This window comes from Asterias rubens, chromosome 18, assembly GCF_902459465.1.
Source record: "Asterias rubens chromosome 18, eAstRub1.3, whole genome shotgun sequence".
NCBI lineage: Eukaryota > Metazoa > Echinodermata > Asteroidea > Forcipulatida > Asteriidae > Asterias > Asterias rubens.
In genome coordinates, this window is record NC_047079.1 from 2,482,551 (window position 1) to 2,506,127 (window position 23,577).

Sequence of the window (23,577 nt, forward strand, 5' to 3'; positions counted from 1 at the left end):
TGAGATATCTGAATTAGGTGATTTGAACAGCTGGAGTGACATCTATTGGTAAAAAACTTAGATATCGTTCTTGATTATATAACTAAGAATACAATTTTTGTTTTAACGCGTATCATTATACTTGAGAAAAAACACCTTAATGTGGCTGTTCTTAAAACCAATTTGTACGCGTTATCGACTGTTTGTGTCTCTATAAACAAGTTAACAAAAACATGATTTATTGAAGTGAGGTCTTCGAACTTTATCGCGAACTTGGCTGACTTGTGCGGTGCGGTCATATTGGTCAATATTCCAAATATTAATGGTGAGAAGAACTGCAGCTGTTTACAGTTTACCGCTAATTTGAGAAATAATCTCCTCCGAAAAAAACAAGGTTGGGGTTATTACTCTTCCAAAAAACAATTGAACTTGAGAATTAATGCACGAATCGGTTCTTATAAATTATAGTCAGTTGGCTTTAATAAGGGGTCATTCATAATAGTCAATGTTAAAAAAAATCGTCTTTCCTCACTGTGGAAATGAATCACCTCGGAGCAATACGTGGAAAGTCCTAAACAACTATGGTGGCATGGTGACTCCACCCCCTAGTGACCCAATTCCAAACAGTTACCATACTTACTTTGACATTAAGTCCATGTCATGTTTGCTTGACAGTTTCAGTTTATGTACCAAATAGTGCCCGTCCCTGTCTTCTGCTGATCATCTTAATTGTGACCTTTGTCCAAACCAAATGCTATTTTCTGCGACTGCCCGTGATAGGCACTCCCTGATTTGTCACAAGACATCCACAAGAAAGAGACAAAGTGACGGACACATCTGCACTTTTGAAGGGTGCGACTCATCGTTTTTCAGCGCATATCAACTGGTGAAAGACAGGAAAGCAGATGGGCACATTGGCAATCGAGGAAGACCTGTAGTGTCCGCTCGCCGTCACTGAACAATTAACTAAACTAGTCCTAACTCTTTGTGAAATCCACCCCAGGGGTGGATTTCACAAAGATTTCGGACTAGTCTTATCTAGAGATAGGACCAGTTACTCGTCCTAACTTAGGACTATATATGCAATTTGTATATCTCCTAGGACTAGTCCTAACTCTTTGTGAAATCCACCCCTGGGTCATAAGGGTCTTAAGGGTCATATCAAACTTAGAACTGTTGTACATGTGTTATGTGCTGGTCAATTTCATTTCTGATTATAACTACAAAGTTGTTTGTTTAAGCCAGGAACAGCTATTAAACACTACCTTCTGGAGAGCCCCCTGGATTCGATGTTTTAAGTTCTTTTGTCATTAAACAGGCATTCACTAGCTATGCCGCTGGCTGAAATCAAAGTGTTTAACAGCTGGAATATTTCCCGATAGTTTAAAATTAGCCCAGGTAATACCGATATAGAAAAAAAAAGTTGTAAGAACAAATTTACTAATTAGAGACCTATCTCAGTCTTGTCCGCGTTTTCGAAACTATTTAAAAAGCTTATTTAGAATTTATTATCTTTCATTGATGAACATAACATTATTTCTGAGTCGCAATTTGGGTTCAGAGAAATCGCTCAACTGAAATGGCGACATTGTATGTTATTAGTAAATTATATAATGCGATTGTTCATAATAATTTCTCCATAGGTATATTTTTTGACTAATCAAAAGCATTTGCTACTGTAAATCACGACATACGTGTCAGAAAATTGGAGCACTATGGAGTAAGAGCACCAGCCCTTGACTTACTCAAAAGTTACTCGTGCAACAGAAAGCAATATGTATCATTTGACTCTGAAAGTTCCAGGCGTGACATAACGTGTGGCGTACCCCAGGGATCTGTGTTGGGCCCCTTTGCTCTTCATTCTTTATATTAATGAGAAATGTAATACTTCAGACAAATTAACGTTTTGTTTATTTGCTGATGACACAAGCCAACTGTATACTCACAATAATGTTGATGAGGCTATTCGAAACCTTAATATGGAACTTGTAAAACTCTGTAAATGGCTGTTAGCAAACAAACTATGTATTAATGTACTTAAATCCAATTATATTATTGTTTGTGCCTACCAATTTAAGTACACACAATCTGTTCCGCTGATATTGAATAATGCAATGCTCAGTCAGGTAAAACAAAAAACTCTGGGTACAACTATTAATGAAAATCTTTCTTGGAAAAATCATATTGACGAAGTAGCTACTAAAATATCCAAGAATATTGGCATAATGAATCGCTCAAAAAATAACCTGCCTAACAGTATTTTATTATTATAAGTTTTTCTAAGTGTAACAAATTACTTGCCTTACAAAAACAAGTGGTTCGTGTAATTTCGCATGCTTGCTACCGTGAGCATTCAGGTCCATTGTTTGCAGAATTAAACATACTTAAATGTCATGACTTACACCACCTTAATTTGGGTAAAGTCAGGTAGAAATGTATGCAACACCTTCTTCCTCCCTGTCTTAACACTTGTTTTACATTAACTTCAAATATTCATGCATATAATACTCGTTGTAGCGCTATTGTCTTGTCCGCTTCCTTTGTCTGATGTCACGGTTCCGTGCATGGTTTTATGTTTGTGGTCCATAGTTAACTTACAGGGTTTACAGAAGGCAATGGTGAAAGACTTCTCTTGAAGTATTATTCTATGAAATGCTTTACTTTTTGAAAACATTAAAACAATATCAATTCTCGATATCGAGAATTACGGAGTTAATTTAAACACATGTCTTGACACGGCGAAACGTGCGGAAACAAGGTGGGGTTTTCCCGTTATTTTCTCCCGACTCTGATGACCGATTGTGCCTAAATTTTCACAGGTTTGTTATTTTAAATAGAACTTGTAATACACGAAGTGTGGGCCTTGGACAATACTGTTTACAGAAAGTGTCCAATGGCTTTAAGGCCGGTCACTACTCAACAACGTCAGTGCAACTTACATTTTACGTCATATTGTAGGTCACATAACGTTCGCTTTCTAGGTAACGCCAGTGTTTAGTCAAGCGGACAATGCACGCAATGTGCGCTGGGCAGATCGTTTGTCAATCGTCTTATTCAAGAACCAGTGATGAATCTGGTAACTTATCAAGGCAATTTCAGTGCAGCTTTAAACGTAATATGTCATATTATCAGTCAAACGTTCGCTTAGGGAGCGTTTCATGCTAGGAACTATTCATGCTAACGTATGACGTCTGCACGTACGTACCTGACGTGGAAAATTGTAACTTCACGTATGCTGTATTAAAACGTAAGATTTTAGCCACACAATTATTTTTCTGACGTTCACGCTAACGTTTTAAGTCGCACAACGTGCAGCTAAACGTATGACTCAAATTCGGTTTCCAGTTGACATGAAACTGTGTCAAAATTACGCAGAATACGAGTCAGAAACGTGGTTAGCTCTGGTCCGGTTGTTTGGAGTGTACTATGTGTACGATTTTCGGCTTTGGAAGTAGTTTGCATCTAATATCCATAACCAGACCAGCATTCACAATTAGCAGTATATCTGTGTTCAATTTCAAGGAGCGGTATAAAGGAACTGAACACTATTGGTAACGTATTTAAAACTAGCATAAATAAATAAACATTGGTAACGAGTAATGGAGAGCTGTTGATATATAATTGAACATTGTGAAGTAACGTAGTTTTTGAGAAAGAGGTGTTTTTTCTGGGATTAAAAAAAGCTTCAGGCCCGAAGCCTTTATTGGGAATCTAAAAGCACACAAAGTAATCGTCCAACAAGGATATTTTTTCCTTCATTACTCTCTTGCAACCGATTGAGTCAAAATTTCCACAGATTTGTTAATTATTTGTGCATGTTGGGATAAATCAAGAATACTGGTCTTTGACAATTACCAAACAGGTCCAGTCTCGTTTAAGCATTAGTGCTAAACAGTTTTTACTGCAGAGCAGTGTCTTAAGCAAACAGAAAAAAAAAAACGATCACGGTATTTTCACCAAAACGTCGCATCCATGTTTTATATAATATTGAGGTGACAGCAGGTACCAACCACATTTCTGGATGCAACATTCACAAACAGATACCATACCTCAGATATAATTATGAGGAAACAATTCATGTTATAGTTTTACCCATACACCGATGTATAGGCATGGTTTTAGTTTGATATTATCAAAATCATAATGATCAAAAAATTGTTCTCAAAATTGTTTTGAGAAAATATAATTAGCTGTTGCAATCAATTTTGACCAACCAAAAGGATGGTATGAGTGAACAAATTAAAAGCCTGACGTTCCGACCCTAGCAGAGTCTTTCTTTAGCAGAGTCTTTCTTAAAGGTAAAAAAATAACAATACAACAAAGATGAATAAGTAAAGTGTAACATAAGCAGTGAAGTGGAAATAAATTTGAATAGATAGTCAGTAAGCACAAAGAAAAGGGAAGGGGTGAACAAGTAGTAAAGGGTTTGTTTGGCCACCTGCAAGAATTGAATGACAAAATCAAATGTTGGAAGAGGGAGAAAAGTTAATTAATTAGTGAATGGGGCAGGCTAAAAAAAAAGAGGATAACTGTGGGGAAAGGTGAGGCAAAGACAAAGGGTTATTCACAAAAAGTAATAGTTTGGGGTCAGTAATTTAAAGTTATTACAAATTTATGGCGCTACCTTTATGTGAAGTAGGTCGGGTTTGTGATAAGTTCGCGCTTCAATAATTCTATACGAAAATCTACTCTTTCAGGGGGGGGGGGGGGTTTCAGAGGAAAACCAATTGACGTTTGTTGTCTTAATGATATGCGTAAACGTACTATACTAGTTTCATAATCAGGCAATCTGATAAGTTTCTCACCAATAACATACAGCCAAGCTGTTCAGGTCACCTAAGGATATCTCTGAAAGTTTGAAGACCGCGTGCACTTTGAGAATTTTTTACGAAATCTTTCTTGTTTTAGTTTGTTAAGATGAACCAACAATGATAACTGATACATATTGAATATATATTATAGCAAAACAGTCAAAATTACGTGTGTTGTCTTGTTGATGTAAACGTACTAAACGTACGCATTGATAAGTTTCACACCATAATCAGGCATTGATATTTTACACACCTGGTATTATTGATTCTAGCTGTTCAAATCGCTTGAGATTAGATTTTGAGGCCTCAAAATCAAGCATCTTAAAGCACACAACTTCGTAAGACAAGGGTGTTTTTTTTTTTCATTATTATCTCGCAACTTCGATGACCAATTAAGCTCAAATTTTCGCAGGTTTGTTATGCATTATGTGAGATCCACCAATTGTGAGAAGACTGGTCTTTGACACTTAGCAATAGTGTCCAGTGTATTTAAGAACAAAAACAACGTCATTGGCCTTGTTGACAACCTTTCAGTCAAGTAAGTCAAGTTCGTGATAAAGTTCGAAGACCGCACGTCAATCATTCTACGCAATTTTTCATGTATTGGGTTGTTAAGAACTGACAAACAATTGATATAATGATACGATTAAAAAGAACGGCCAAAATGCCGTGTGTTGTCTTTATGATAGTCATATTAACGTACCAATATTAGTGTCACCTTCAGGCGATAAGTTTCACACCAATTAAAGGCATTCCAGCTGTTCGAATCACATATGAAAGATGCAGCTGATTGCAGTGTGTATTTGCTGAGAGTGACAGCGGGTACCAACCAGGTTTGAATGCCCTTTGATGAAATTGAATGCATCAAGAGCTAAGAAGAAACCCTAAAAGGAAAATGCATGAACTTGAATGAATGAAATTGAATTATTTTTTTGTTTTCTGAAATTGGCCGGGAAACCCTTTAGGCCTCGTGCCAAAAATGGTGCTTTTGTCCACCGAGTATTAACGGTGTCCTTGATATTTTACACTAAAGCCAACTGACCAAGTAACCGATTCGTGCATTCATTCTTAACTTAAATTTTTGTTGGAATAATAATTACTCAAACCTTATTTTTTTCGGAGGGGAATTATTTCTCAAATTGGCGGTAAACTGTAAACAGCTGCAGTTCCTCTCACCAAGTAATGAATATTTTGAATATTTATCAATATGACCGTACCTTTCACTCAAGTCAGCCAAGTTCGCGATAAAGTTCGAAGACCTCACTTTAATAAATATTTTTTTTGTTAACTTGTTTAGAAAAACAAACAATCGATAACAAATACAAACTGGTTATAACAGCAGCCAAATTGACTGTGATTTCTTAAGTATTATGATAACCGGTATAATTCTTTTATTCTTAGTTTCATAATCAAGAATAATATCTAAGTTTATTCACCAATAGAATTAACTCCAGCTGTTCAAATCACCTAATTCGGATATTTCAATATTTTCCTCCAAAATGTGCGATAGGGCTTTAAAAAGGAGAACATTTGCGTTGTTTTTTCAGTCATCGTTGGACAATCATCGTTGGAAAATCTGCACTGGTCAGCCGCTGAGTTTCTCGATTAAAACTTCTAGCACTATGAGAGTCGTAGTGTTTCTCGCCAGCCTCTCCCTGGCTTTAGGTAAGTACAGACAGTAAGATGAAGAGGTTTGAGGTAACTGACAATGGAATATTGTCAGTTGCATATTATTTTCACTCTCGATTTGTGGTTGATATAGTCGGAACGTCATGATAGGTAGGCCTTCAAGTGCTAACCAAGTTAAGAGGTTTGTGTTTTAGGTATGTAAATTTTCACTCTTGATTTCATCATTATCATTTAGACTGTGAATTTAATATTGGATGTAGCCCTCCTCATGTGAACGATATTCGTTTGTGTTTCTTGCAGTTCAGCCGTCGATTTCACTAAACTCTTCCTAACTTAGGATTAATCTTAGAACTAAAGACAAACTAAGTTCCATTTCCAAATACTTAGGACGCATTGAAGCCATCCTAAGTAAGAACGGGTTACTCGTCCTAACTCGAGATAGGATTAATCCTAGCGTTTCGTGGAATCGGCTGCTGGTCCATGTTGTTTATGCATAAACCCAGATGTCATCTCTCCATCTTCTAACCTCATTTCCTTTTCTCTGTTCTTGGTTGCCAATCCATAATTCTTGCTGTCCATTATGTTGTCATTTCTTCGGGCTAGTGTCTCCAGCCCAATGCCATTTAGCTTGTTTTATTGTTCCTCCTGAGAGTATTATTTCCTGGCTATTGACTCTATTGTGTAGGCTTATAGGTATTGCTGAGTTTTGGTAAAACACCCGTAGATTTTACGGTTACTGCTTAAAATTGGTAGGCCCTACTGCAAAAATATATTTCTGCGTCGCATGTTTTTAATTTCTTAGTTTCGCATTTTATTTTCCCGTTCATCTTTTAGTTCGAAGGTTAAGATATTTCGTGCATATTTGTATTATTGTTATTATTATTTTTATTTTATTTTATTTTTAATTTTTTTTTTTTTTGGGGGGTCGAACTTTTTTAATAAACGTTTTCTTTTTATCGAGATTATCTTTCCCGTCGCTTGTTCTCTTCCTCTTCCTTTTGTGATCGTCCTGGTCAAAGAGGAAATGATGAGCCTTTCTTTATCTTTTAATAAACTCTACTTCGATTTGTTTTTGTTTTAATCAATCAGGGTTTTCACCGAGCCGTCTCTTGGATTCCCAGACTCTGATCGTTGGAGGAGTGGAGTCCCCGATGAATAGTCGCCCGTACCAGGTAGCAATTCTTGCCCTTAACGATGCCGCAGGTCAGGTGTGCGGTGGTACCCTTGTTCACCCGGAATGGGTATTGTCGGCAGCTCACTGCGTTGGGTAAGTGAAATACAGCAGATGCTTTCAACAGATACCTTCGTATATCAGTCCTGAATTTCCTTTTTTTTTTCTCACGAACAGCATAAGAAACTAGTCACACTTCACTTTTTTTTTTAAACGTGATTTTTTTTTCTCTCATCCTGCCGCGATCTAACAGAGATAAAACGAGAATGAAACAATCAAAATGCACATCTTCACGAGAGGGCGCTAGACAGGTTCCATGGCTTTATCGGCGAGGATAAAGATATGTATTGGTTTTACAGAATCAGTGATATGATTGGATACAACTTGTACTTATTTCATCATGCACGTGATCATGTGTTATATGTATACGTATACGTAGAATTTGACTGCAAAATGAATGCGAGATCAAGGAGCCTCAAAGTGTGACGTCAGAGGTTCAGGATACGGCCAGACCCGTAAAGCTCTGAAGCGTCCAGGCACTAACTCCTTTATCATAAACTATATAGAATTATAAACAGTAGAAAAGGGATTGGAACGTTCGGCAAATAATTTGCTATCTGTATGCCTTAAAGTTAACTCAGTGATATGTTTGGTACCATGTGAATATTTCTTTTTTAATAGTAATGTTGGTTCTGAAATGAACCAGTGGTTAACCACTCAACGTTTCGAAACAGTATGCTCTGATGAAGACGACCAGAGCATACTGGAGAGATACCACATGGTGTTATCGCAACCTCTTTCAGTTCAGCTTCAGGTTTATTTTCCGTACCATTGGGTAGTGTGCATGTACAATGTAAAAAAAAACTACTTAGCAGAACTTGATAATAGTAGGGGAGGTCCATAAAGAAAGGACAGAGAAGTTAAACTTCCACTGTGCAAAGTTTTAAAATCTCGCTTCTACCTAAGTTACCAAACATGATCAAACTTACTGTTATTCTTATGTGGACTTTTTTTCCCGTCATTAATAAATAGTCCACTAAATGATGTGTGGGTAGGTGTTGGCTTCCACGACCTACGCGACACGGCGGCAGATGGCGCTACTATCATCACAGGCCAATGGATAAAACATGACAAATTTGACCCAACGGGAACTGGAGACCACGATATCGCGCTCATCAAGCTGGACCAACCTGTAGTGCTCTCAAACAGGGTGCAGCCCATTCCTATTGTGAGTGCTGACAGTGATGTTGCGTGGGGAACCGATATATTGATCAGCGGCTGGGGAAAACTTAGTCGTAAGTGTTAACTGGACCAATTTAGTTTAGCTTAAAGACACTGGACACGTTTGGGGAAAAAACATGTCAAAGACCAGTATTTTCACTTTGGTGTATTACAACATTAAACAAAAAATAAAAAGTCTGTAAACATTTGGAATAAATTGGTCAACCGAAGTTGCAAGAGAATAATGAAAGGAAAAAACACCTTTTTGCACAAATTAATTTGTATTTTAATAAAAGTGAGATTAACCGCTTTTCTCACTAACTACGTTACTTCAAAGGGAGCCGATTCTCACAATGGTTTATTCTATTAAAGGCAGTGGACACTACTCGGTAATTACCCAAAATAATTATTATTATAAAACCTTTCTTGGTAACGAGTAATAGGGAGAAGTTGGTAGTATAAAACATTGTGAGAAACAGCTCCCTCTGAAGTGATGTAGTTTTTGAGAAAGAAGCAATTTTCCACGAATTTGATTTCGAGACCTCAGATTTAGAATTCGAGGTCTCGGTATCAAGCATCTGAAAGCACACAACTTCGTTTGACAATGGTGTTTTTTCTTTCATTAATATCTCGCATCTTCGACGACCGATTGAGCTTAAATTTTCACAGGTTTGTTATTTAAAGTATATGTTGAGATACACCAACTATGAAGACTAGTATTTGACAATTACCAATAGTGGCCAGTGTCTTTAACGGCTCTCCGTTGCTCGTTTAGTTGTTATGCTACGATTAAATACCAATAGTGTCCACAGTGCCTTTAAGCACAACCATGACAAACTATATAAATTGTACTATTTAAATTAAGATTACAAGCAGACAAATTTTTCTCGATTGTTCATCCGCAAGGTGAGCAGCAACTCATGGCACTGGAATAATCTGATGCGCACGTTTGGCAGGTATAATTCGTGAAGTTTTTAGTCCTCCTTAAAATGTTTATGATCAAAATTTGACAGCCAGCCAAACTCCAGTAAGCGAAAGCAGTTTCGTAGCAATATTTCTGTCCTTGTTTTAAGGTTTCCATAATAAATCCGTCACTGACATTCAGGCACAAGGTTAAGACACCATGATCAATGTTGTCTTTATGTTGCAGCGGACGACGCCCTCCCATCTAAGGTTCTACGACAGGTTGTTGTAACGGCCGTTAGAAGAAAGCATTGTAAGAATGTTTATACGCCCATTGGTGCTCCGGTTTCCGGTAACATGTTCTGTGCTGCAGCGCCAGGTAAAGACAGCTGCGCGGTAAGTACTGTCAAATGGTGTATTATACAACTAAAACCTTTTCACACGAGAGCAATTTAGCAAGGGTCCCTCAATTTTCTCGTATAAAAGGGGAACAAATTGTAGTCACCAAGGTCCCTTGAAATCTTGACCAACAATGCCACATTTATTTTTGCCGACAAAAAACTTCCTCAAGCCAAAGTTTTGATCAAGGACGTCCGCGAAATCATCGTGTGAATATGGAGTATAAAATGTCGGGAGCCACTTGGCCATTTTTGTTTTGCTCTTATTCAATTGCTTAATTGGGGGCGGACTTTTCTTCTTTTCAAATCTTAAGGTGGGGCGAACACAATTCAATTTAATTCAATTAATCTTTATATTAAGATCCCAAAAAGGATAATTCAAATTAATGCTCGCATACAGTAAAAAAGTTGACACATTTAAAACAAAACAGTTCTTTATAAGGGCTGTCTACAATACACCCCACCCCAGGTATAAACGGGTCTGGTTTTATTTCCTAATAATGTTAGTTCATGGATGCATTGTCTGGAAAGTTTTGACTTTCAAAATGACACTGAAGTAACTAATATTCTTATTTATTAATACAAACAAAATGACCAGCATGCAACAGTAGCTGAAAGGGTCACTTAAACAGTTGTAAAAGCTACTGTTTAAATAATTGAATAAGTTTCTTGTGTTTTGTTTGCAGCATGATAGCGGTGGCCCTGCCGTCATTGGTTATAACGAGAATATGCACGTGAATGGAGTGACCTTAGCAGGGATCGTAAGCTGGGGCTTTGGATGTGCAGACCCCGTCTACCCAGGCGTCTACACCCGCATATCAAAGTACTGTGATTGGATAAGTAACATGTCGGAAGGTGACGTCTCTTGCTCTTAAACCTATCTCCTTTTTCTTCAATAAGTCATCCGGGTTCCTTTTTGAAGACGACTTTGACTTTAGGTACCTCCAGTAAAAGCGTGTGCTTTTGTCAGACGGAGCCTAGCCCGGAGTCGACGCTTAAAGGCAGTGGACACTATTGGTAATTACTCAAAATAATTGTTAGCATAAAACCTTACTTGAGTAATGGGGAGAAATGGATAGTATAAAACAATGTGAGGAACGGCTCCCTCTGAAGTAACGTAGTTTTTTAAAAAGAAGTAATTTGCCTCGAATTTGATTTCGAATTTGAGGTCTCGAAATCTAGAATCTGAAAGCACGCAACTTCCTGTGACAACGGTGTTTTTTCTTTCATTATTGTCTCATAAATTCGACGACCGATTGAGGGCAAATTTTCACAAGTTTGTTATTTTATGCATATGTTGAGATACACCGAGTGAGAAGACTGCTCTTTGACAATTACCGATAGTGTCCGGTGTCTTTAAACCGTGATTTGGAAAATGAACAAGGAATCGCGTGTAATTTTACTGGAACTGCGTTTTGTTATGCGCTCTCGAACAGGCTGGTCCTGGAGAGAGCACAATATAAGTTCAACAAATTATCATAATAATTTATGGGTAAAAGACAAAATTAACAATCTGATCAGTTAAATTGACTATATTGGTTAATCACTGGTCAAAGACCAAAACTGTCACATTACGACCGCCAAAACGCACCCAGACTGATGGTTACGCTATTAGGTTACAATGAATTAACAGTATCATGTCATATAAGTTTAGAGGTATACACCCTACATACAATCAATGGGTTAAAATACTGTATATGGCGCTGTCCGTACACGTCTACTAAGAGTGACGTCACAACCACGACCATTTGGACGTGCAAGGGAAATTTAGCCAACGAGCAAAAGCGTTCGCATGACCTTTGTTGCAGGTACTTGTTACTGACAATGAATGAGAAACAAGTTGTAAATTGTTTGTGATTTTACCATTAAGAATAGACATTCAAAAGAATCGCCACAGTCAGTAAAATGCCCAAATTAGTATGAAGACGGATGAGGTTGGATACAATTGTTCTGTATACAGTAATATGAATGGGGGACTTTAAGACGCTTGGTGGCAGCAGACTTACCAGGTGAAAACCATTGTTCTTGGTAATGTGTGCGTCATGGTAGCTTAGTTAAAAAAGCCTTAACATCTGACGGCACACGTCGTGAATAACGCCAGAGAGTGGCCTCTAGCCTAGGACAATCCCGGTCCATTGGCACCTTTTACGTAGATTCATAAGAAGACGACCGCAAGTGCAGCTGGAAAAATATGTCAACCCGGACCAATACAAAAAAACAGATATGGAGAGATTACGTCACATGCACGTGTTTATCCAATGAAATCATTGTATCCAATGAAATCACTGGTTCTGAAAAACCTGCATTTCTTTATCCTTATTGCGGATGTGACATCATTTAATAAATAATGGGTCGTGTAATAGACTTCTGAGGAGTCAGCTATGTTTTAACATCAATCTGAAATAATGAAGACAATCAAAGTACAGTTAGACGGCTGGCTGTCTTCATTGAAATTATGGAAAAACTTAAACACTTAACAATACATCTTATCAAAGTTACTCAAAGTAAATGACTGTACGAGAGCAAATAAATAATCAAAACACTTCCTTTAAGAAAACGACTTAAATACGTTAGCGGTTCCCGCCACGGCTTTCTGTGCCGCGCCATCTTGAAATACTATTTACATCGGCAATGATAATTATTTACAAAACGAAAACCAAACTAGAGCATAATGGCAGATTCTAAAGACATCAATTTATCAAACTCATGTCTTATGAAAAACCAGCTTAGATAATACACTTAAACAACTTTAGAAATAGAAATATATAACACAATAAGGGGAAATTTACCTGCAATAATGAAGAAAATCAAAGTACAGTTAGACGGCTGTCTGTCTTCATTGGAATAATGGGAGCACCCGAAAACCTGACGTTGAGGGCGCTCGATTAAAAAAAAATTAGTCAAAGGAGGAAAACAAAGTTGATTAAACCAACAAAATAACGGGGGCATGTTTTATACCTGTCACATTGCCCCCTCTGTTGAAAAAATGTCGTCCTCGACATTTCCTTTGGCATCTTCCAAATATACACATTATTTACAATAATAGCTTTTATACATTGAAAATTTTTCTGATGCACAAAACTCTTAATGCATTCAACCAAAATACACTTACTCTTTAAATAAACGAACGTGACCGGCGCCTGGCCTCGACATGTAATCAAAGAGTGAAACAGTATAAAGACAGGGGCCCAGTCTACGTAATGGAAATATACCTTGTAAGTCTGCTGCCACCTAGCGTTCCAAAGTCTCCCGTTAAATAAACGCAACATTTGTTAAAATATATTTACTGTTAAATTAACGTTACATTACTGTAAATCTTGACTTGAAATAAAATTGTGAACAGAATTCAACGATCGTCTCCAAGCTGTTGTTGTTGTTGTTGTTTTTGCTTTGTTTTTATAAAGTATTCTTAGACATTTGCTTCAACTCCGGAATCAACGATTTCTTATTCAACAATGCTTTAAAATGCCTAGCCTGAACATCTGACGTCACACTTCGAGGCTCGTGAATAACGCCAGAGACTGGCATCAAAAACTGGCGTGCGGTTTAACATTTAACCTCATTAATTTCACATAGGGTGAGTTTGTTTACCTTCCATGGGTCGACCCCGGTCTGCCCCAGTATGTTCGAATAGCTTTGACGGGGCTCACCCGGGTCAGCCCCAGTGCCCTGCTTGTGGAGTGGGTCACATGGGGTGACCTGAGGTGCATGTCACCACGAGAGGGCGGGTGTTATCGTTCCATTAGCTCTTGTCAGGGGCTCACCCGAGTGAGCACTGCGAGGTCGACCTGGTGAAGCTTAGCCTAGTATACTTAGCACTACTTATAAATAACACCACTGATACTAACACTATAAAAATTACAGTATTTAGCATTCCACTATAATATTTGAGTTCGCCCATTCATCTTATTGACAAATTATTATAGCTTCCAATGGATCTGTATACAATAGTATTGTATACAGAATCATATTACATGTATATTATAACCCAGAGTATCAAATACTTATCACTACCTCTAAAAAAACGCCACTGATAATGATAATATAAAAACTAAGTATTTACCATTCTATATTCGAGTTTGCCTATTTGTCTTCAACAAATAGCTTCTCTTGAATCCGAGGAAAACATTGTACAGAGTGTCCAACACTTATTACACGTGTAAATGATACCACTGATATTATTACTATTACAAACTTATAGCCTAGTATTTAGCATTCTTTATTTGAGCTCGCCAATTCATCGAAATAAACAAATAATATATACCTTCACTTGAATCTGTGCAAAACATAACCAAGAGTGTTCAAGACGTATTACTATTTCTTTATGATACCACTGACTAAAAACCATCACTGACTAAAAACCATCGACTTCCAAATTATACCACCAATATCGAAAATAAAAACTATTAGTACTGTTTATTTTGCGCTCACCCATTTATCTCAATCGAGAAATGATTATAGTTTCATATTACTGACGAATCCCAACCTATTATTATTGACCAACCTCAAACGCGCGTAACTGTCTGTCACACACGTGCATGTAGGCCCGAGCGGAGGAGAACCTGAACAACCGATTCTTTGTCACACTTGGCATTAATTTTGGCTTTCAAATTGCACGTATACAGTCTACCAGGTTACCATGACTGTTGGTAACTACCTAAACCAATCAAATCTGAAATGTCTTGGCTCGACAAAAGCTCAGTGATACTTGGTGCAGCTTTCTTGCGTTTTCTTCTTTCTTTCAAATGAATGCAGATTGTGCTTACCGTGTGATTTCAGGTTAATAGCGCTGCTGCTCAAGTGGGCAAAGTCGTGCATTGCAGGCGATAGCAATATTGAACACATCCGATTCACAATGCGCAAGCTGTGCTCTTAATTTTCCTTGCTCTATGGGAGAGGCTCGCACTTTAGCAAATTGCTTGTTGAACTAAACAGGAAACAAATTTAACAATTCAAGCAGCTCTTCGAAAGTGGGTGGTGGTATATAAAGAACGGAACCCCTAATAAGCATATTCAGGAACTCTGCATACGCCTTCAAGTCTTCATTCTGCAGACCACAATCATACAAACTCAAGAACTTCAACGAAGAAACAGGAGTTATCTGGTTTCCCTTAATACCACGTAGATTATTTCCATTGAGCCAAACCTTATGTATGCTCCCTGCAGCAGCTACTGTGGTAAGAAGTGGATTCATATCATCACTCTGTAGAGAACACTTCACTAGAAACAGTTGCATCAAGGAAGAAACAGGAGTTATCTGGTCCGCCTTAAAACCATGGAGATTGTTTTCAATTAGACCAAGTGTCGTTACACTACCTGCAGCAGCCACGATGGAGAAAACTGGTCCAATATCATCCCTTTGTATTCCACACGAGTGTAGATGCAATTCCTTCAAGGAAGAAACTAGAGTTATCTGGTCCCCTTTAATACCATGGATATTGTTATCCTTTAGAGCAAGTGTCGTTACACTACCTGCAGCAGCCACGATGGAGAAAACTGGTTCAATATCATCACTTTGTAAACCACACGTGTATAGGTGCAATTCCTTCAAGGAAGAAACAGGAGTTATCTGGTCCGCCTTAATACCATGGATATTGTTATCCTTGAGAGCAAGTGTCGTAACATTACCTGCAGCAGCCACGATGGAGAAAACTGGTTCAATATCATCACTTTGTAAACCACACGAGTATAGATGCAATTCCTTCAAGGAAGAAACAGGAGTTATCTGGTCCGCCTTAATACCATGGAGATTGTTTTTCATTAGAAAAAGTGTCATTACACCACCTGCAGCAGCCAAGATGGAGAAAACCGGTCCAATGTCATCGCTCTTGATACTACACGCACAGAGACGTAAATCCGTCAAGGAAGAAACAGGAGTTATCTGGTCCCCCTTAATACCATGGAGATCGTTATCCTCTAGAAGAAGTGTCGTTACACTACCTGCAGCAGCCACGATGGTGAAAACCGTTTCAATATCATCACTTTGTAAACCACACGAGTGTAGATACAATTCCTTTAAGGAAGAAACAGAAGTTATCTGGTCCGCCTTAATACCATGGAGATTGTTATCCTTTAGAGCAAGTTTCGTTACACTACCTGCAGCAGCCACGATGGAGAAAACTGGTCCAATATCATCCCTTTGTATTCCACACGAGTATAGATGCAATTCCTTCAAGGAAGAAACTAGAGTTATCTGGTCCGCCTTAATACCATGGAGATCGTTATCCTTTACAACAAGTGTCGTTACCCTACCTGCAGCAGCCACGATGGAGAAAACTGAACCAATATCATCACTCTTGATACTACACGCACAGAGATGTAATTCCTTCAAGGAAGAAACAGGAGTTATCTGGTCCGCCTTAATACCATGGAGATTGTTATCCATTACAAAAAGTGTCGTTACACTACCTGCAGCAGCCACGATGGAGAAAACTGAACCAATGTCATCACTCTTGATACTACACGCACAGAGATGCAATTCCTTCAAGGAAGAAACAGGAGTTATCTGATCCCCTTTAATACCATGGATATTGTTATCCTTTAGAGCAAGTCTCGTTACACTACCTGCAGCAGCCACGATGGAGAAAACTGACCCTATATCATCACTCCGTATACCACACGAGTATAGATGCAATTCCTTCAAGGAAGAAACAGGAGTTATCTGGTCCGCCTTAATACCATGGAGATTGTTATCCATTACAAAAAGTGTCGTTACACTACCTGCAGCAGCCACGATGGAGAAAACTGAACCAATATCATCACTCTTGATACTACACGCACAGAGATGTAATTCCTTCAAGGAAGAAACAGGAGTTATCTGGTCCGCCTTAATACCATGGAGATTGTTATCCTTTACAACAAGTGTCGTTACACTACCTGCAGCAGCCACGATGGAGAAAACTGGTCCAATATCATCACTCTTGATACTACACGCACAGAGATATAATTCCGTCAAGGAAGAAACAGGAGTTATCTGGTCCGCCTTAATACCACGGAGATCGTTTTCGTTTAGAACAAGTCTCGTTACATTACCTGCAGCAGCCACGATGGAGAAAACTGGTCCAATATCATCCCTTTGTATTCCACACGAGTGTAGATGCAATTCCTTCAAGGAAGAAACTAGAGTTATCTGGTCCGCCTTAATACCACGGAGATCGTTTTCGTTTAGAACAAGTCTCGTTACATTACCTGCAGCAGCCACGATGGAGAAAACTGGTCCAATATCATCCCTTTGTATTCCACACGAGTATAGATGTAATTCCTTCAAGGAAGAAACAGGAGTTATCTGGTCCGCCTTAATACCATGGAGATTGTTATCCTTTACAACAAGTGTCGTTACCCTACCTGCAGCAGCCACGATGGAGAAAACTGAACCAATGTCATCACTCTTGATACTACACGCACAGAGATGTAATTCCTTCAAGGAAGAAACAGGAGTTATCTGGTCCGCCTTAATACCATGGAGATTGTTATCCATTACAAAAAGTGTCGTTACACTACCTGCAGCAGCCACGATGGAGAAAACTGAACCAATATCATCACTCTTGATACTACACGCACAGAGATGTAATTCCTTCAAGGAAGAAACAGGAGTTATCTGGTCCGCCTTAATACCATGGAGATTGTTATCCATTACAAAAAGTGTCGTTACACTACCTGCAGCAGCCACGATGGAGAAAACTGAACCAATATCATCACTCTTGATACTACACGCACAGAGATGTAATTCCTTCAAGGAAGAAACAGGAGTTATCTGGTCCGCCTTAATACCATGGATATTGTTATCCTTTAGAACAAGTCTCGTTACACTACCTGCAGCAGCCACGATGGAGAAAACTGAACCAATATCATCACCCTTGATACTACACGCACAGAGATGTAATTCCTTCAAGGAAGAAACAGGAGTTATCTGGTCCGCCTTAATACCATGGAGATTGTTATCCATTACAAAAAGTGTCGTTACACTACCTGCAGCAGCCACGATGGAGAAAACTGAACCAATATCATCACTCTTGATACTACACGCACAGAGATGTAATTCCTTCAAGGAAGAAACAGGAGTTATCTGGTCCGCCTTAATACCATGGAGATTGTTATCCATTACAAAAAGTGTCGTTACACTACCTGCAGCAGCCACGATGGAGAAAACTGAACCAATATCATCACTCTTGATACTACACGCACAGAGATGTAATTCCTTCAAGGAAGAAACAGGAGTTATCTGGTCCGCCTTAATACCATGGAGATTGTTATCCTTTACAACAAGTGTCGTTACACTACCTGCAGCAGCCACGATGGAGAAAACTGGTCCAATGTCATCACTCTTGATACTACACGCACAGAGATGTAATTCCGTCAAGGAAGAAACAGGAGTTATCTGGTCCGCCTTAATACCACGGAGATCGTTTTCGTTTAGAACAAGTCTCGTTACATTACCTGCAGCAGCCACGATGGAGAAAACTGGTCCAATATCATCCCTTTGTATTCCACACGAGTATAGATGCAATTCCTTCAAGGAAGAAACTAGAGTTATCTGGTCCGCCTTAACACCATGGATATTGTTTTCCTTTACAACAAGTGTCGTTACACTACCTGCAGCAGCCACGATGGAGAAAACTGAACCAATATCATCACTCTTGATACTACACGCACAGAGATGTAATTCCTTCAAGGAAGAAACAGGAGTTATCTGGTCCGCCTTAATACCATGGAGATTGTTATCCATTACAATAAGTGTCGTTACACTACCTGCAGCAGCCACGATGGAGAAAACTGAACCAATATCATCACTCTTGATACTACACGCACAGAGATGTAATTCCTTCAAGGAAGAAACAGGAGTTATCTGGTCCGCCTTAATACCACGGAGATCGTTTTCGTTTAGAACAAGTCTCGTTACATTACCTGCAGCAGCCACGATGGAGAAAACTGGTCCAATATCATCACTCTTGATACTACACGCACAGAGATATAATTCCGTCAAGGAAGAAACAGGAGTTATCTGGTCCGCCTTAATACCACGGAGATCGTTTTCGTTTAGAACAAGTCTCGTTACATTACCTGCAGCAGCCACGATGGAGAAAACTGGTCCAATATCATCCCTTTGTATTCCACACGAGTATAGATGCAATTCCTTCAAGGAAGAAACAGGAGTTATCTGGTCCGCCTTAACACCATGGATATTGTTATCCATTACAAAAAGTGTCGTTACACTACCTGCAGCAGCCACGATGGAGAAAACTGAACCAATATCATCACTCTTGATACTACACGCACAGAGATGTAATTCCTTCAAGAAAGAAACAGGAGTTATCTGGTCCGCCTTAATACCATGGAGATTGTTATCCTTTACAACAAGTGTCGTTACACTACCTGCAGCAGCCACGATGGAGAAAACTGGTCCAATATCATCACTCTTGATACTACACGCACAGAGATATAATTCCGTCAAGGAAGAAACAGGAGTTATCTGGTCCGCCTTAATACCACGGAGATCGTTTTCGTTTAGAACAAGTCTCGTTACATTACCTGCAGCAGCCACGATGGAGAAAACTGGTCCAATATCATCCCTTTGTATTCCACACGAGTGTAGATGCAATTCCTTCAAGGAAGAAACTAGAGTTATCTGGTCCGCCTTAACACCATGGATATTGTTATCCATTACAAAAAGTGTCGTTACACTACCTGCAGCAGCCACGATGGAGAAAACTGAACCAATATCATCACTCTTGATACTACACGCACAGAGATGTAATTCCTTCAAGGAAGAAACAGGAGTTATCTGGTCCGCCTTAATACCACGGAGATCGTTTTCGTTTAGAACAAGTCTCGTTACATTACCTGCAGCAGCCACGATGGAGAAAACTGGTCCAATATCATCACTCTTGATACTACACGCACAGAGATATAATTCCGTCAAGGAAGAAACAGGAGTTATCTGGTCCGCCTTAATACCACGGAGATCGTTTTCGTTTAGAACAAGTCTCGTTACATTACCTGCAGCAGCCACGATGGAGAAAACTGGTCCAATATCATCCCTTTGTATTCCACACGAGTATAGATGCAATTCCTTCAAGGAAGAAACTAGAGTTATCTGGTCCGCCTTAATACCATGGAGATCGTTATCCTTTACAACAAGTGTCGTTACCCTACCTGCAGCAGCCACGATGGAGAAAACTGAACCAATATCATCACTCTTGATACTACACGCACAGAGATGTAATTCCTTCAAGGAAGAAACAGGAGTTATCTGGTCCGCCTTAATACCATGGAGATTGTTATCCATTACAAAAAGTGTCGTTACACTACCTGCAGCAGCCACGACGGAGAAAACTGGTCCAATATCATCACTTTGTATACCACACGAGTATAGATGCAATTCCTTCAAGGAAGAAACTGGAGTTATCTGGTCCGCCTTAATATCATGGAGATCGTTTTCGTTTAGAACAAGTCTCGTTACACTACCTGCAGCAGCCACGACGGAGAAAACTGGTCCAATATCATCACTCTGTATACCACACGAGTGTAGATGCAATTCCTTCAAGGAAGAAACAGGAGTTATCTGATCCCCTTTAATACCAGGGAGATCGTTATCATATAGAACAAGTTTCGTTACACTACCTGAAGCAGCCACGACAGAGAAAACTGGTTCAATATCATCACTTTGTAAACCACACGAGTATAGATGCAATTCCTTCAAGGAAGAAACAGGAGTTATCTGGTCCCCCTTAATACCATGGAGATCGTTATCCTCTAGAACAAGTTTCGTTACACTACTGGAAGCAGCCACGACGGAGAAAACTGGTCCAATATCATCACTTTGTAAACCACACGTGTTTAGGTGCAATTCCTTCAAGGAAGAAACAGGTGTTAACTGATCCCCTTTAATACCATGGAGATCGTTGTTCATTAGAACAAGTTTCGTTACACTTCCTGCAGCAGCCACAATGGAGAAAACTGACCCAATATCATCCTTTGTCAGCTTACATCCAATTAGTACCAACATCTTCAATGAAGAAATACAAGGTATTTGCTCTGATTTTATACCGTGCAAATTGTTTCTACTCAAACCAACTGTCTGTAATTTGGTAGCTGATTGAAATAACCTGAAAAGTTCAGGGACAGAGAAACAGTCTAACTGACAATCTCTTAACCTAAGTGATGTTACAAATGTAGAAATGTTTCTGAGTTCATGTATCTTGTTGTTCATGTTGATCCCAACTACTTCTAATGATAAATCACACCTCATTCTAGCCATTATTTGTTCCATGAGGTCTAAATCGGTTTGTCCTTGACACGTAATCGTTAAATGTGAAACACAATGCGGACTAGATCGTGTTGGTAGGTTTTGAATGAAATAAGTGTGCAGCCAAGAGGTCTTCTCCTTTCAGATCATATGGGAATCTTACCCACTCATCCATCGCGAGGGGTTTTACAGCCGAACCGAGCTTGGCTTCAAACAAAGACAACATTATTATCCTGTGTAAACAGATATACCTCTGAAGTCCAACAGGAGAGATGTTATTGGAAACTGAAAGGCGTTTTTTTATCAGGTGTATAACGAATTCTGCTGCTTTTTTGGTTCTCCCGCTGCAGAAACGGAGTAAGTATTCGATTCTTTCTACGTCGCCGTCTAACAATTTTGACATGTGATCATTAAATTTGTCTGGATTTGACTCTGCCATACCAGAAAGGTACACGGAACAACAAAACTGCATGAATATCATGTGGTAGAAATGGACTTGTTCAACCTCTTCTATACCGTGCATGAATTGAACTCGGGTCAGCAAGCCAACTTCACATCCCAAACTGACAAGGTCTTCTGAATCAAACTCTGAAACCGTGAAGGAATTTTGTGCATGGCTTTTTTTCATTAAACTCTCAAGTGCAACCTGCCCAAGTTTTGCAACCAGCTCATTAAACGCTTTTTCTGTAAGCTTCTCGGAGGGCTTGGATGTGCAGTATTTGCTCATCTTTTGCTTATGGATTATGTTGACTGCGTCACTGAGCAGTTCTGTAATCCTGTCTGGTAGTCGACTTCCGGCCTGTGTTAAAGACGAACACATCAGCCAAAGAAACAGAGGAATCTCCCCTAAACTGCGCAGTGTTTCCGACTTACTTATTTCAGAAAGTACATAATCGTGATATTGGGGATCAAAGTTGCTGAAATAGTTGCGGATATATTCTTTCTTATTTTTTTCATCGAATCCAACTATATTTACTCTTGTGAAATCTGGGTTGCAAGTCAGTAACTTAAGGGCCGTAGACTGACGACTTGTTACAATTACCTTACAGCGTTTAAGCGACTTGAATGAGAGGACATTGTTAACACTGAAGTCTTCGTTTGCCATTTGTAGTCTCTCGAATGGGATTTCGTCTGCTCCATCAAGAAGGATGAGAACTTTCTCTGGGTTTTGTGTCATATAATTCTCAACACTCTTTTTCCCAAAATCATTGTGAGGCAATATTTGAGAATATATTTCATCTGTAATATTGAACTTTGCCTTCATTTGGTTTATTTCCAACAAAAAGACGAGCTCGTACTTTGACAGAGGCGACTCTCGTTTTTGTTGAGTCACGTGAGTATCCCTCTGTAAAACAGCCCAGTCATAAGCTATCTTCTTTAAAAGCGTTGATTTACCATACCCACTTTCAGCAGTGATTAAGATTCTGTTCTTATCAAAGCTTAACATGTCTTCGTATGACTTGAGGGGAATTTTCTTATACTCTGTTCGGGTTTTATCGGTCTCGTTTTCGCCGTTTAATGTCAATGTGTACTGTGTGATCGGTTTCATGTTTTCCTTTAACTAAACTTGACTGCAATATGAGTGGCTTATCAGGTTGGTTTGTTTCTTGCAAAAGTTCTAAACTTACATAAAGTTGATCCATATCACGAGCTAGATGCTTAGCTGTAGGATGTGTGTTCACTTTCATTGTTTCCTTGTAATGACTCACCAAAGTCTCAACCAGCGCTTTGCAGTGCAGATCCATCTCACCTGTACGAAACATATTGAGCAATTCTGGGTTAAAACAAAGGAACAATTTGAACCTAATTTGAACCTACATGTACATCCTCCGGCGCTCCACCAAGTCCTCAATCTAGCTCTTTAAGGAACACGTTGCCTTGGATCGGACGAGTTGGTCTATAAAAAGCGTTTGAAACCGTTTGTTATGAAATGCATATGGTTAGAAAGATGTTTTAAAAGTAGAATATAATTATCCAGACAAGTATCACTTAAAATTGCACGGTTTTCCTTTTACGTAGCGAACTAACACGGTCGGCCATTATGGGAGTCAAAAATTTGACTTCTACTTTTACAACATCTTTCTACCCATATGCATTTTATAACAAACGGTTACAGAACGCTTTCCAAAGACCAACTCGACCGATCCAAGGCACCGTGTTCCTTTAAACGCTTGCGGTCTCGCTACTTTGTTAGTATTTTTTTATGCAATTCACCAGACA

The 23,577-nt window shown here is 39.0% G+C and overlaps 2 protein-coding genes across 2 annotated transcripts; one reads left to right on the forward strand and one right to left on the reverse strand.

Annotated features, from left to right (window-relative positions):
• Positions 1-6,412: 6,412 nt before the first annotated feature.
• Positions 6,413-10,987, forward strand: LOC117302589 (mite allergen Der f 3-like). Its single transcript, XM_033786564.1, has 5 exons — positions 6,413-6,455; positions 7,509-7,686; positions 8,623-8,885; positions 9,962-10,110; positions 10,799-10,987. The coding sequence occupies exons 1-5, from the start codon at positions 6,413-6,415 to the stop codon at positions 10,985-10,987; spliced, it is 822 nt and encodes a 273-aa protein (XP_033642455.1).
• Positions 10,988-21,425: 10,438 nt separating this feature from the next.
• Positions 21,426-23,103, reverse strand: LOC117302327 (protein NLRC5-like). Its single transcript, XM_033786223.1, has one exon. The coding sequence runs from the start codon at positions 22,904-22,906 to the stop codon at positions 21,440-21,442; it is 1,467 nt and encodes a 488-aa protein (XP_033642114.1). The 5' UTR covers positions 22,907-23,103; the 3' UTR covers positions 21,426-21,439.
• Between the last annotated feature and the right edge of the window lie 474 nt (positions 23,104-23,577).